This window comes from Chiloscyllium plagiosum, chromosome 11, assembly GCF_004010195.1.
Source record: "Chiloscyllium plagiosum isolate BGI_BamShark_2017 chromosome 11, ASM401019v2, whole genome shotgun sequence".
Lineage (NCBI taxonomy): Eukaryota > Metazoa > Chordata > Chondrichthyes > Orectolobiformes > Hemiscylliidae > Chiloscyllium > Chiloscyllium plagiosum.
Window position 1 is genome coordinate 12,836,181 of NC_057720.1, and position 16,226 is coordinate 12,852,406.

The 16,226-nt window shown below is 43.5% G+C and overlaps 1 protein-coding gene across 4 annotated transcripts in view; it reads right to left on the reverse strand.

The window, feature by feature from the left end:
* Positions 1-16,060, reverse strand: part of LOC122554145 (interferon-induced protein 44-like) — a 19,743-nt gene extending 3,683 nt beyond the window's left edge. For 2 of the 4 annotated variants that reach the window (XM_043698713.1, XM_043698712.1), the window contains exons 1-5: positions 15,635-15,854; positions 13,563-13,703; positions 12,952-13,114; positions 7,282-7,382; positions 5,992-6,056 (exon numbers count right to left, since the gene is read on the reverse strand). In XM_043698713.1, the coding sequence (XP_043554648.1) occupies positions 5,992-6,056; positions 7,282-7,382; positions 12,952-13,114; positions 13,563-13,703; positions 15,635-15,802 (638 nt within the window). In that variant the 5' untranslated portion in view covers positions 15,803-15,854. Of the gene's footprint in view, positions 1-4,952; positions 6,057-7,281; positions 7,383-12,951; positions 13,115-13,562; positions 13,704-15,634 lie in introns of those variants that run through there. The other 2 variants (XM_043698710.1, XM_043698711.1) reach the window with 2 other exon arrangements.
* Between the last annotated feature and the right edge of the window lie 166 nt (positions 16,061-16,226).

Consider the following 16,226-nt stretch of genomic DNA (forward strand, 5'->3'; position numbering starts at 1 on the left):
GAAGGATGAGGGGTGACTTGATCGAGGTTTATAAGATGATCAGAGGAATAGGTAGAGTAGACAGTCAGAAACTTTTTCCCCGGGTACAACAGAGTGTTACAAGGGGACATAAATTTAAGGTGAAGGGTGGAAGGTATAGGGGAGATGTCAGGGGTGGGTTCTTTACCCAGAGAGTGGTGGGGGCATGGAATGCACTGCCTGTGGGAGTGGCAGAGTCAGAATCATTGGTGACCTTTAAGCGGCAATTGGATAGGTACATGGATGGGTGCTTAAGCTAGGACAAATGTTCGGCACAACATCGTGGGCCGAAGGGCCAGTTCTGTGCTGTATTGTTCTAGGTTCTATATTCACCCGGCCCATATTCCTCCAAACCTTTCCTATTCATATACCCATGCAAATGCCCCTTAAATGTTGCAATTGTACCAGCCTCCACCACATGTTCTGGCAGCTCATTCTATACATGTATCACCCTCTGCATGAAAAAGTTGCCCCTTAGGTCTCTTTTATATCTTTTCCCTCTCACCCTAAACCTATGCCCTCTAGATCTGGACTCCTCCACCCCCGGGAAAAGACTTTGTCTATTTATCCTATCCATGTCCCTCATAATTTTGTAAACATCTATAAGGTCACCCCTCAACCTCCAACGCTCCAGGGAAAACAGCCCCAGCCTGTTCAGCCTCTCCCTGTAGTTCAGATCCTCCAATCCTAGCAACATCCTGGTAGATCTTTTCTGAACCCTTTCAAGTTTCACAACATCTTTCCAATAGGAAGGAGACCAGAATTGCACACAATATTTCGACAGTGGCCTAACCAACTTCCTGTACAGCCGCAACATGACTGCCCAGCTCCTGCACTCAATACTCTGACCAATAAAGGAAAGCATCCCAAATGCCTTCTTCACTATCCTATCTACCTGCGACTCCACTTTCAAGGAGCTATGAACCTGAACTTTGTTCAGCAACACTCTGTAGGATCTTACCATTAAGTGTATAAGTCCTCCTCTGATTTGCTATTCCAAAATGCAGCACCTCGCATTTATGTGAATTAAGCTCCATCTGCCACCTCTCAGCCCAATGGCCCATCTGATCATGAGCCCATTGTAATCTGAGGTAACATTCTTCGCTGTCCACTACATCACCACCCTTCTTAAACAGTGGCACCACGTTTGCAAACCTCCAGTCTTCTGCCACCTCACCTGTGAGTCTCGCTGATACAAATATCTCAGCAAGGTGCCCAGCAACCGTTTCCTTAGCTTCCCACAGAGTTCTCAGATACATCTGATCAGGTCCTGGGGATTTATCCACTTTTATGCATTTCAAGACATCCAGCACTTCCTCCTCTGTAATATGGACATTTTTCAAGATGTCACCATGTATTTCCCCTCATTTTATATCTTCCATGTCCTTCTCCACAGTAAACACTAATGCAAAATACTTGGTTAGTATCTCCCCCATCTGCTGCGGCCCCATATATAGGCTGCCTTGCTGATCTTTGAGAGGCCCTATTTTCTCTCTAGTTACTATTTTGTACTTAATGTATTTATAAAATCCCTTTGGATTCTCCTTAACCCGATTTGCTAAAGCAATCTCCTGCCCCCTTTTTGCCCTCTTGATTTCCCTCTTAAGCATACTCCTACTGCCTTTCTACTTTTTTAAGGATTCACTCGATCTATCCTGTCTATACCTGACATATGCTTCCTTCTTTTTCTTAACCAAAACCTCAACTTCTTTAGTCATCCAGCATTCCCTATACCTACCAGCTTTCCCTTTCACCCTGACGGGAATATGCTGTCTCTGGACACTCGTTATCTCATTTCTGAAGGCTTCCCATTTTCCAGATGACCCTTTACCTCCGAACATCTGTCCCCAGTTAGCTTTTGAAAGTTTTTGCCTAATAATCTCCGGCCCCAAAGGCCAATGTTCTGTAGTTTCTGGGGTACTCAGGGACATCGACCCAGCTCATGGTCAAGACACCATCTTGAGCTGGTTTGCTTGTTCTCATTGCACTCACTCACTACCTGAATGACCACAGCGTTCCTGCCTTGCCCTTTTGCAACTACTCCCCAGCCAGAGATACCATCCTCACACTGCAGCTGTATCGTGTTACCCTTTAACACAGAAACAAATCCAGGACATTTTATGGTTATCATCAGCAATCCTCAGTGCAGGGAGATACCTTTGGTTAGGATGCCCAGGCAAGCCTCAGATACCAGTCTGGGGGTTTGGATAGAGTCAATCAATCAGTCAGTGCACTGACCCAGGTGGCAACGTCAGACCAGGCTGGGCAGGGTCTGGGGAAACGGCCTCGAGTGTTGTCTAGATTAGAGTGGTGCTGGAAAAGCACAGCAGGTTAGGCAGCATCCGAAGAGCAGGAAAATCGACGTTTCGGGCAAAAGCCCTTCATTCTTGATGAGGGGCTTTTGCCCGAAGCTTCGATTTTCCTGCCCCTCGGATGCTGCCTGACCTGCTGTGCTTTTCCAGCACCACTCTAATCTAGACTCTGGTTTCCAGCATCTGCAGTCCTTGTTTTTACCGAGGCCTTGACTGTTGGTCCTGGGAGAAAGAGGATGTCCCACCTCAACACCAACTCATCCACTAGGATCTCCAAAACCCTGACCACAAAGTTGGTGCAAATTTTCCCATATTTGCCATGTCCAGAGCAAATACCATGAACCTTAGGAAGGTGACAACATGGTGGTATTATTGCTCGGACGTTAACTCTAATGTTCTGGGGACCTGGGTTCGAATCCAGCCATGGCAGATGGTAGTGTCCGAATTCAATTAAAATCTGGAATTAGGAGTCTAATGGTGACCATTAATCCATTGTCAATGGTCAGAAAAAAACCATCTGATTCATTATTGCCCTGTAGGGAATGAAACTGCCATCCTTCTCTAGTCTGGCCTACATGTTACTCCAGACCCACAGCGATGTGGTTGACTCTTAGCTGCCCTCTGGGAAATTAGGGATGGGGAATAAGTACTGGCCTGGCCAGTGATGTCCAATCCCATGAATGAATTTTTAAAAACTTTGCAGAGAAACTGCAAACTGATTGGACAGGTCTGTGTGCACCATGGCATCAGTAGCGGGGATGCCCATAAACTCTAGGATGTCCCTGCAGTCGCGTGTTGTTCTGAGGTAGAATGGGACGGGGAGACTGGTGAGAAGAACCCCATGGGGTGGGGTCGATGGTTAATGAACTAAGTTTGGTAAGGCCTCGTGGTGAGAAACACTCTGACAAACTCAACAAAATGAACACAGCAAAAATAAAAGAAACATTCTGTCCACAGTGTGAGCATCTGCTTATCGACCTGCTCAAAGACACTATCTGGAGCAGATGGCAGTTGTACCTGAGCCTCCTGGATCAGAGGTATGGACACTATTACTATGTCACAAGAACGCATTCAACCTAGAGTGTACACTGGAGATAGAACAGGAGGGAAGGTAACCAAAGACAAAATAACCAGACAGATCCATCTAATGTGCAATGAAGGTTTAATATTGAATACAGCTAGCAATAGTCAAATTGCAATACATGGTAACTTCTCAGCTTTGTGCTACTTGTTTGTGTGACAAGCTTAATATGGAATCAAAACAGAAAGTACCAGAGAAACCCAGCAGTTACCTGTGGAGAGAGAAACACAGCTAATATTTCAAATCTAACACAACTTCTTCAGAAGTGAAGAAAGATATAATCAAGACATGATCTGTATGGACTTCAGTAAGGTGCCCAATAAGGGAGACTTGTTAGCAAGTTTAGATCTCATGAGATACAGGGAGAGCTAGCCATTTGGATACAAAACTGGCTCGAAGGTGGAAGACAGAGGGTGGTGGTGATGGGGTTGCCTTACCGAATGGAAGCCTGTGACAAGGGGTGTGCCACAAGGATCGGTGCTAGTCCACTGCTTTTTGTCATTTATATAAATGATTTGGATGTGAACATAGAAGCGACAGCCAGTACATTTGCAGATGACACCAACTTTGGAGATGCAGTGAAAAATGAAGAAGGTTACCACAGAGTACAATGGGACCTTGATCAGTTGGACCAATGGACCAAGGAGTGGCAGATGGAGTTTAATTTAGATAAATGTGAGGTGTTGCATTTTGGAAAGGCAAATCAGAGCAGGACTTATACACTTAATGGTAAGGTCCTGGGGAGTGTTGCCGAACAAAGAGACCTTGGTGTACAGCTTCATAGTCCCTTGACAGTGGACTCGCAGGTGGATAAGATAGTGAAGAAGGCATTTGGTATGCTTTCCTTTATTGGTCAGAGCATTGAGAATTTGGGTTGGGAGGTCATGTTGTGGCTGTACAGGACATTATTCCAAAACTGACCTAGTCAATGTGTACAATTCTGGTCTATCTCCTATCGAAAAGATATTGTGAAACCTGAAAGGGTTCAGAAAAGATTTACAAGGATGCTGCCAGGGTTGGACTGATTTAGAGATGCCAGGGTTGGACTGGGGTGGACAAAGTTAAATATCACACACCAGGTTATAGTCCAACAGGTTTAATTGAAAGCACATTAGCTTTCAGAGCACTGCTCCCTGAAGGAACGGTGCTCCAAAAGCTGGTGTGCTTCCAATTAAACCTGGTGTGTGATTTTTAACTTAGCCAGGGTTGGAGGATTTGAGCTATAGGGAGAGGCTGAATAGGCTGGGGCTGTTTTCCCTGGAGCGATGGAGGCTGAGGGTGACCTTATAGAGGGTTATAAAATCATGATGGGCAATGGATAGTGAGAAGAGGTATGGTCTTTTCCCTTGGGTGGGGGAGTCCAGAACTAGAGGGCATAGGTTTAGGGTGAGAGGGGAAAGATTTGAAAAGGATGTAAGGGGCAGCTTTTTCACGCAGAGGGTAGTACGTGTGTGGAATGAGTTGCCAGAGGAAGTGGTGGAGGCTGGTACAATTCCAGTATTTAAAAGGCATCTGCATGTGTATATGAGTCGGAAGGGTTTAGAGGGATATGGGTCAAGTGCTGGCAAATGGGAACAGATTAGGTTAGGATATCTGGTCAGAATGGACGAGTTGGACATAACGGTCTATTTGTGTGCTGTTTGTCTCTGTGACTGTATGACTCTAAGATTTGGGTTTTACAAAGCCCGCTGCATGTTAATTCACACAGGAGGCAAACTCTAACATCGAGTGATAGTGATCTACAGCAGGGCTAACTTGCCAATGACACCCAGTTTTCACAATTTAAACCAGTCCTAATTGCCTGTGTTTGATCCATGTCCCTCCATACCTATCCCATCAATGTGTGCGTCAAAATGTTTCTTAAATGACAAACTGATACTTGCTTCCACCACTGCCGCTGGCAGCCCCTTCCAGACACTCACCACCCTCTGTGTGACCAAATTGTCTCTCTGGATCCTTTTGTATCACTCCCCTCTCACCTTAAACCCATGCCCTCCAGTTTCAGACACTGCTATCATGAGGAAACGCTGGTGGCTATTTACCTTATCAATGCCCCTCAAGATTTTATAAACCTCAAAAAAGGTCACCTCTCAACCTCCTACGCTCCAGTGAAAAAAATCCCAGCTTATCTAACCTCTCCTCGGACTCAAACCTTCCAGTCCAAGTAGCATTCTAGTAAAGATTTTCTGCACTCCTTCTAATTTAATAATATTCTTAATAATATCCTTAATAAAAAGAATGATTAATATAACAACAGTACAAACACACCTCAATGGCCATACAACATTTGCAGATTTCAGGGCAGGATCATTAACCCTTTCAGCATCCCTCTGTAAACCTTTGGGAAACAAATCATTCCGAGTTTGTGAAATGCAACAGAGAAATGATTGCTCATAGCATTTGAATTCTCCCAACTAAAACTAGCAATGATTCAGAAAAGACAAAGTCATGAGAAACTTATGTCACAGTTTGGTGATAAACTAAACAGAATTCTCAAAATAATCATCTGCAAATCGTAACATCTGTACCACAGCAGAGAGTATTAAAATATCTGTATTATATTGAAGCTCATGAACTGACCAATAATTTTGCACAGGAATTATGCATGAAACTGCAATACCAAGTTGTTTTCCAACTTCCATCACCTGGAGAAAAAGCATACGATTTATTAGTGACATAAGAACATAAGATATTTGGTTCATCAAGCTCTTCCTCACTACTAGTTACTTGATAAAGCAAAACAATGTTAGAAGTCAACAAAAGGAAGGGACTTACTGTAAGATGTCTACCTTGACTACATTTCTATTTACCCCTTCCCTGTCAACAGCACAGACTTCACCATCAACCATTCAGGTTGTAAGCACCTCAAACATGTTGGAAAATTCCAAAAGCTGAATCTTCCCCACTTGATGTCTCATTCCTCTGACCTACCTTACTCACAGTTATGGTCTCCATTACTTGATGGCTGTACATAAAACTATAGAATCATAGAACCCGTACAGCATGGAAGCAGGCTATGTGGCCCATCAGGTCCACACTGACCCTCTGAAGAGCATCCCACCAAGATCCAACATCTATCCTATCCCTATGACCATGGCTAACCCACCTAACCTGCACAGCCGTGGACACTACAACAATGTGAAGACTGCAGATTACAGAGATCAGACTTGAAAATTGTTGAACTGGAAAAGCACAGGTCAGGCAGCATCTGAGGAGCAGGAGAGCTGGATTCCTGATGAAGAGCTTCTGCCTCTCCTATTCCTTGGACGTTACCTGACTGGCTTTCCTTTTCCAGCACCACACTTTTCGACTTACATCCCTGGACACCACAGGTAACTTAGCATGGCCAATCCACCTAACCTGCACATCTTTTGACTGTGGGAGGAAACCAGGACCAGGACTGGGTCTGATTCCACTGACTCTGCCCCGGATAAGAACAGGCATTTAAGGAAAATAAACTTACAGGAACACAGGGACGGAGCAGAAGCGATCAGACCAGATTTCACTGCAGAGATCCAACATGATGATCGGTTCAATGGCCTCCTTTTATACCAGAAAGGCAGTGACACCATATAGAATCGTACAGGTACAGAAGAGGCTCTTCATCAAGTCTGTACTACCACTGCACCACACTAAAATAAACTACAATAAACTACACTGTCCCGCACTGGGCCCATAGCTTTGAATGTCATGACATTTCAAGTTCTCATCCAAGTATTTCTTCAGGTTTGTGAGGGTCCCCACATCCACTACATCCCCCACAAATTCCACATCACTTCATAAAGAAAGCCACAAATTCATAGCTTGAACACTGGTACGTTCACCTTGTAAATGACGACACTGTTACTGAATGTACGGTAAGAACTGTACCTTTTCTGCAATGAGATCACTCCGGTAGACAGTTTCCACATCTTTCCCAACCATAGGGCATTCTTCATCCACTTTTGTTAGTAAGACAATCTGTGGAACCTCTAGAAATGAAATGAATAATTCATTTATTAGTAAATTAACTCCTCCGATGGGTTACAATATCTGATAGTAAACTGAGCAGTATTCGACTGAAATACATTGTTAATTATTCTCCTTCAGAAAGTAAATCTCTAAAGAAGGGTAACTCATGTGATTAAAAAACTGACCATTTGATCATTTTGTTCATGACTGCTTGCTGAAACTTGCTATATCCACATTGACCATCATAACACCTCCACAATGAAAGCAACTTTACTTCAAAAGTACTTCATTGTCTGAAAAGTATTTGGTTATGTCCAGTGGTTGTGCAAGTAGTACAGCACTGTGGTGTCATTCCTGAAGAAGGGCTAATGCCCGAAACGTCGATTCTCCTGTTCCCTAGATGCTGCCTGACCTGCTGCGCTTCTCCAGCAACACATTTCCATCTCAAGTAGTACAGCATGCAATTAGGAAGGCAAATGGTACATTGGTCAGGGGGATGAGAAGATATTGAATTGAGACATTTAAATTCTTAACAAACTAGATGCAGGGAGGATGATTCCCCTGAATGGTGAGTCTGGAACCAGAGATCATAATCTTAGGGTACAGGGTTAGCCATCTGGAACTGTGAGGAGGAAACACGTCTTCATTCAAAAGATGATGAAGCTGTGGAATTCTCAGAAGACTGAGGAGGTCAAAACATTGAATACCCTCAGGAAACTGATAAATTGTTAAATATTAAAAGCATGAAGAGGTATGTGGAGAAAGCAGGAATGTGGTGTTGAGACAGAGGATCAGCCAACCCCATATTGAATGACAGGGCAGACTCAAAGAGCTGAATGGTTGACTATAGCTAATAGTTTTGATGTTTCTATAAATGCAGAATCTTGCTTTAGAATATATGAGAGAGCAGAAAGGCATAGAACCTAGAACATAGAACATTATAGCGCAGTACAGACCCTTCAGCCCTCACTGTGCCAACCTGTGAAACCAATGTGAAGCCGATCTAACCTACACCATTCCATTTTTATCCATATGTCTGTCCAGTGGCCATTTAAATGCCCTTAAAGTTGGCGAGTCAACTACTGTTGCAGGCAATGCATTCCACGCCCTTACTATTCTCTGAGTAAAGAAAACTATCTGGCTTTATCCTATATCTATCACCCCTCAATTTAAAGCTACGTCCCCTCGTGATAGCCATCACCATCTGAGGAAAAAGGCTCTCCCTGTCCACCCTATCTAACCCTCTGATCATCTTGCATGTCTCTATTAAGTCACCACTCAATCTTCTTCTCTCTAATGAAAAAAGCCTCAGGTTCCTCAGCTTTTCTTCATAAGTCATTCCCCCCATACCAGGCAGCATCTGAGTAAATCTCCTCTGAACCCTTTCCAAAGCTTGCACATCCTTCCGATAATGCGGTTACCAGAACTGTACGCAGTACTCCAAGTGCGACTGCACTGAGGTTTGTACAGCTGCAGTATGACCTCTTGGCTCCGAAACTCAGTCCCTCAACAAATAAAAGCTAACACACCGTATGCCTTCTTAACTGCCCTGTCAATCTGGGTGGCAACTTTCAAGGATCTACATACATGGACACCAAGATCTATCTGCTCATCTATACTATGAAGAATCTTACCATTCGCCTAGTACTCTGTGTTCCTGTTACTCCTTTCAAAGTGAATAACCTCATACTTTTCGCATTATACTCCATTTGCCACATCTCAGTCCAACTCTGCAGCTTATCTATGTCCCTCTGTAACCTACAACATCCTTTGGCACTACCCACAGCTCTACTGACCTTAGTATCATTCTGCACATTTACTAAGCCATCCATCTACACACTCATCCAGGTCATTTATAAAACTGATAAACAGCAGTGGCCCCAAAATAGATCCCCGTGATACACCATTAGTAACTGAACTCCAGGCTGAACATTTCCCATCAAGCACCACCCGCTGTCTTCCTTCAGCTAGCCAAGTTCCAATCCAAACTCGTATATCACCCTGAATCCCAGGCCTCCATATTTTGTGCAATAGCCTCCAGTGGGGGACCTTATCAAATGCCTTACTGAAATCCATATATATCACATCAACTGCTTTACCCTCATCCACCTGTTTGGTCACCTTGTTAAAGAGCTCAGTAAGGTTCGTGAGGCATGACCTACACTTCACAAAACTATTATTCCTTTCTAGAAGATTATAAATCCTTCCTTTTATAATCTTGTCCAACACTTTACCCACAACTGAAGGAAGGCTCACTGATGTATAATCACCAGGGTTGTCTCTACTCCCCTTCTTGAACAAGGGAACAACATTTGCTATCCTCCAGTCTTTCAGCATTATTCCTGTAGACAATGATGACATAAAGATCAAAGCCAAAGGCTCTGCAATCTCCTCCCTGGCTTCTCAGAGAATCCTAGGATAAATCTTATCCAGCCCAACGGACTTAACTATTTTCACATGTTCCCGAATTGCTAACACCTCCTCCTTGTGAACATGAATCCCATCTAGTCGAGCAGCCTGTATCTCAGTATTCTCCTCAACAACATTGTCTTTTTCCAGTGTGATTATGACAAAATATATTCGTTTAGCATGTGCCCTATCTCAGGATTTGGAGACGCTGGTATTGGACTGGGGTATACAAAGTTAAAAACCGCACAACACCAGGTTGTAGTCCAAAGGGTTTATTTGGAAGCACTTGCTTTTGGAGCACTGCTTCTTCATCAGGTGGGTAAAAACAACGACTGCAGATGCTGGAAACCAGATTCTGGATTAGTGGTGCTGGAAAAGCACAGCAGTTCAGGCAGCATCCGAGTAGCAGTAAAATCGACGTTTCGGGCAAAAGCCCTTCATCAGGAATACAGGTCCTGATGAAGGGCTTTTGCCCGAATTGTCGATTTTACTGCTCCTCGGATGCTGCCTGAACTGCTGTGCTTTTCCAGCACCACTAATCCAGAATCCTTCATCAGGTGGTTGTGGAGTGTGAGATCGTAACACACAGAAGTTATCGCAAAAGTTTACAGTGTGATGTAACTGAAATTATATATTGAAAAAGGACTGGATTGTTTGTTAAGTTTCTCATCTTTTAGATGAACATGTTGGTTTCAGTTCTTTCATATGTAAATTGCAGAACATTTAAAAGTTACATTCTCAAGTGAACTTTACTAATCGGTATCACGTCGGCCTGGATAATGCATTGAAGCTGTGAGGTGCCCCGTGTGAGACTGTCTGTGCCACAATGGTCAGACTGATTCTAATTTAAAAAATGGATTTACAGAATCTTACACAGATTAATGCAGCTTTTGAGCAAAGTAATATGTAATTCTGCAAGCATAAATTCACCTCACAAACTTTTATGTGTGTGTGCGTGTGGTGTGGCGGGGGAACGGGGCTATGAGTGTCTGTGAGAGAGTGTGTGTATGTGTGTGAGTGTAAAGGAGTATAAGTCTGTGAGGAGGTGCATGTGTGAGTGTGAGAGTGTAGATGTGAGTGTATGAGAAAGGGTCTGCGTGAGTGTATAGGACTGTTCGAGTGTGTGTGTCTGTAGAAGTGTGTGCGTGTGTGTCTGTAGAAGTGTGTGTGTGCGTGTATATAGGAGTGTCTGTGTGTCTGTGTGTGTGTCTGTAGAAGTGTGTGTGTGCGTGTATATAGGAGTGTCTGTGTGTCTGTGTGTGTGTCTGTAGAAGTGTGTGTGTGCGTGTATATAGGAGTATCTGTCTGTGTGTGACTGTGTGTGTCTGTGTGTCTGTGTGTATTGCAATGGGATCACCTGCAATGTGACATGAACCCAAAGTCCCGGTTGAGGCCATCCCCATGGCTATCAGTCTCTGCTCTGTACCCATGGGGATGGCCTCAACTGGGAGCTTGGGTTCATGTCATACCACAAGTGACCCCACTGCACTGTTTTCACACACACACACAAACTCATGCAGACCCTCTCGCATACACCTGCGCATTCACTCCCACACTCACATGCACCCTCTCACAGACTTATACCCCTTCACACTCTCACACACACACTCCCTCACAGACACTCATAACCTCCGATCCCCCCCGCGACTCCTCCCCCCACACCTACACAGAAGTTTGTGGGGTGAATTTGTAGTTGCAGAATTACATTTTACTTTGCTCAAAAACTGCATGAATCCAACTGTAAGATTCTGTAAATCTGTTCTTTAGATTAGAATCAGTCTGACCATTGTGGCACAGTCTCACACAGGCAAGCTCACACCTTCAATGCATTATCCAGGCTGACATGATATCAATTATTAAAGTTCACTTGAGAATGTAGCTTTTAAATGTTTTGCGATTTACATATGAAAGAAATGAAACCAACATGTTCATTCTAAAAGATAAGAGACTTAACAAACAATCCAGTCCTTTTTCAATATATAATTTCAGTTACATCACACTGTAAACTTCTGCTATAAATTCTGTGTCTTACGATCATATATTCTATAACCACCTGATGAAGGAGCAGCGCTCCAAAAGCTGGTGCTTCCAAATATACCTGTTAGACTATAACCTGGTGTTGTGTGGTTTTTGACTTTGTCCTACCTCCTTGGACATCATGGATAATTTCCCACTACTAACCTTGATTGGCCCTAATCTTACTTTGAGAGAAAGTGAGGGCTGCAGATGCTGGAGATCAGAGCTGAAAATGTGTTGCTGGAAAAGCGCAGCAGGTCAGGCAGCATCCAGGGAACAGGAGAATCGACGTTTCAGGCACAAGCCTTCCTGAAGAAGGGCTTATGCCCGAAACGTCGATTCTCCTGTTCCTTGGATGCTGCCTGACCTGCTGCGCTTTTCCAGCAACACATTTTCAGCCCTAATCTTACTTTGGTCATTCTTTTATTCATGATATACGGACAGAAAGCCTTAGGGTTTTCCTTGATCCTAAAAAGACCCTTCAGTCCAACCCGTCCATGCCGACCAGATATCCCAACCCAATCTAGTCCCACCTGCCAGCACCCGGCCCATATCCCACCCCCAATGACATTTCATGGTCCATCCTCGCTCTTCTTAGCTCTCACTTTAAGTCTTTCCTGGTTAACTTGCAACTATCAAGCGCCTAACTGAGCCTTCACATCTCAATCCTAATACAAGCCTTCTTCTTCCTCTTGTCAAGAGCTTCAACTTTAGTAGACCACGGTTCCCTCGCTTGACTACTTCCTCCCTGCGTAACAGGTACATATTCATCAAGGACAGGCAGTAGCTATTCCTTGAGAAAGCTCCACATTTCAACTTTGCCCATCCCCTGCCGTTTTCTTCCCCATCCTATGCATCCTAAATCTTGCTAATCGCATTATAATTGCCTTGTTCCCCAGGTATAACTCTTAAAATGAGAAGTATAATTGGTACTCGCACTGAAAAAAGTTAACCCGATCTGTTTGTTAACAATTTATCATCATTAATTACTGCATTCTCCATGGTAATACCTCCACCAAAATCCACTTGCCAACCAATCAGCATAGCATCTGACAGAGTGTAAATGCTTGTTTCCCCCGTTGGTATTCTTGTGAACTGTCCTGATGAGTTCAAGACAAATTGGCTTTTATTTCAGTGATACTCAGTACAGAATGCAACACTCACCCAATTCATCAATCTTTGATCGAATGGCACAGATTTTCGTTTTCATTTCAGTGGACAGCATAGGGGTTTTACTCACATCAATCACATATGCAACACAATGTATCTTCTCTTTAATAGCTCTTGGCGATATGTCACCAGCTTTGAATGGGGAATCAACTGCAAACTACAAGGAAAAGAACCTGACTTTAAAATGATATTTACATTTTTATTCATTTAGGCATCATTGGTGAGGCTGGGATTTAGAATCCATCCGAGCTGACCTCGAGATCATGCTGATTATGGTGCAAAGTTACAATCGTTCTGAAAGAGTTAGACTTTGAGCTGAATTGTTGACAATGACACAAATCCTTAGGGTGGAGAATCAGGCAGATTCTGGAACTGTCTCCTGATGGAGACACATGTGCTTTCCCTACCTCTTGGCAGTAACAGGCAATAAGCCGATGAGCAAATCAAATTAATTATAAAGATTCGGCAAGTATTGTTAAAGGAATAGCATCACTCGACATCACAAAAGCAGCCGTCTAACCATTTTAGATCAGATTGCTTACACATTTAGCCACAAATAATGAAGGGGGGGAACGAAATAAAAAGAAAAAAGAAAACCAGGTTACCTTATACTTGTTCGGAATATGTCCTTTGATGATACTGATAATATCATCACTGTGCAGCCCTGACACAGTATCTTCTGCAAGTCCCATTGTATCACAAAGGGTCAGAGGAGGAGTGTCATTTCTGAAGGAGTATGTCGAATACTGCAATTAAACAAAAATACCAAAGCTCAAAGTGAAATCACTTGCAAGGTAAACTAACAAAAATAGCCCTGAAGGATCTGCCATCACAGAATGTGGGAATTACTTGGACAAAAAGTGACAAGATATTTCTAGGTTCCTTCTAGCATCATGACCATCGCCTGATAGAGCGATAGTGGAATTGTCAGATGACCATTGCTACAGCTGATTCAGGGAGAAAAATAATCTGACAATGCTAGGGCAGCACAGTGGCAGAGTAGGGCAGCACAGCAAACCACTGGATCATCTCAATTGCTGCAAAGCACTTTTGAAACTGCACATCATTTTCAGTATTTCTCAAGGCAAAACATTCTAAACTACGTTTGTAAAACTCTGAGTGGGTTACATTTCTGGGTCACCACGTTTTCAGAAGGATTTCAAGGTCTTTGAGAAGGTGCAGAGATTTATCAGCTTTGTTCCAAAATTTAGCTGTGAGGTTTTGGCTGAAAAAGCTGGGGTTGCACTGCTTCGAGTGAAGGAGGTTGAGGGGAGATTTGATCAAGGTGGACAGGTTTAGGTAAGGAAGAAAACGAACAACTGTTCCATTAATTGGTTGTACAAGGAACAAGGGGAAAGAGATTTAAGGTTTTGATTTGATTTATTGAAACGTGTACCTAAGCACAGTGAAAAGCTTTGTTTAAGTAAACAGGCTGATCATAGTAAGCAAGGACATGCAGATCACAGGGTGAAAGAACTTGGACAGAGTAAGGCATACAGGTTTGTCTTTGATGATGTTGGCAGCCTTCCTGCTGCAACAAGATGTGTAAATGGAATCCATCAATGGCAGGTTGGCTTCTGTGATTATCTGGGCTGTGCACACAACCTTCTGTATTTTGTTATGGTCCTGGGCAGAGCAGTGACCACCCCATGCCAAATTACACCCAGATAGAATGCTTTCAATGGTTGGTGAGGATCCTATGGACATGCAAAATTTCCTGAGCCACCTCAGGAAGGAGAGGTGTTATTGTGGCTTCTTGACCATCGCATCTACCTGGGTGCTCCAGGACAGGTTTTGGACAATAAATTCTGGGGGGAAAGAGGAAATAGGGTGGTACATTGGCTCAGTGGTTAACACTGTTGCCTCACAGCGCCAGGTACCCAGGTTCAATTCCAGCCTCGGGTGACTGTCTGTGTGAAGTTTAGACACATTCTCCCCGAGCCTACAGGGGTGTGCTTTGGTATCTTTGCACAATCCAAAGATGTGCAGGTTAGGCGAATTGGCCATGCAAGATTGTCTATAGTGGTCAGGGATGTGTAGATTAGGTGCATTATTCAGCAGTAAAATCCTAGGATAATAGGTCTGGTGGGTTACTCTTCAGAGGGCCGAAATGGACTTGTTGGGCTGAAGGGCCTGTTTCCAAATTTTGGAACAAAGCTGATAAATCTCTGCACCTTCTCAAAGACCTTGAAATCCTTCTGAAAACGTGGTGACCCAGAAATGTAACCTTCTTACACAGCAATTAGCCTGAATTGTGCAGCCTGTGAGGCTGAAAGAAGCAGTGACAAACATTGGTGGTTTTAATGGGAAAAGACCATTTAGCAGTATTGTCTACACTGACTCTACAATGCTCTAAATTCACTCAGTGGGTCAAGGAATTCAACTCTTGAGCAAGATCCGTTCAGACCAAAAACAGACAGCCACGTTTATTCACCAGCCTGTACAATAGAGATGCTGTGATCACAAACCTACCCATGGGGAGGGTGAATCACCTGGATTATCAATGAATAGTGCGTGCAGACATTGCTGGATTGATACTTTCTATCAATGTTGATACAGGATTAATAGCATTTCAAAGGGTGTAAGAGACTAGAGAGCAATGCAAGAATCAAGTACAGAGGATGCGAAATACATTGGCAAGAAAAATATAAAGCCGTATCTGCACTTCTATATTTACCATTGTGGTCGTACTTCTCGGTCCACTCCCAATCAGAGTCCGATTGGTGACATGACCACGGAAAACCGAATTGACAGAGTTGACGAAACTAGACTTGCCTCCTCCAACTGGCCCAATTAGTAAAACCCGTGCCTTTGAGACAGAGCTCACATATGGTTGATACTCCATGATGAATTTCAGCAGTTCTTGCTTGCTCCTGTTAGCAAAAGAAGTGGAGTTCAGGATTTAACGGCTCAAACAACAGATCTCCCTGAGTATTGCTCATGGTGGGTTGGAAGATAATGATAGAGCATTATTATAGTGTGGCAGGTTTTAACCATTTTTACTCTGGGCCAAAGGCATAATGCCAAATCTTATTTGAGGCCCAAATCTTACGCACATTCCACCATTTAACTGCAGTTGCCAAGTTCAACCCTGTCAAGTGTGAGGTTGTCCATTTTGGAAGGACAAATAAGAATGCAGAATACAGGGTTAACAGTAGGGTTCTTAGTAAGGTGGAGGAGCAGAGGGATCTTGGGGTCTATGTTCATAGATGTTTGAAAGTTGCCACTCAGGTGGATAGAGTTTGTAAGAAGGCCTATGGTGTATTAGC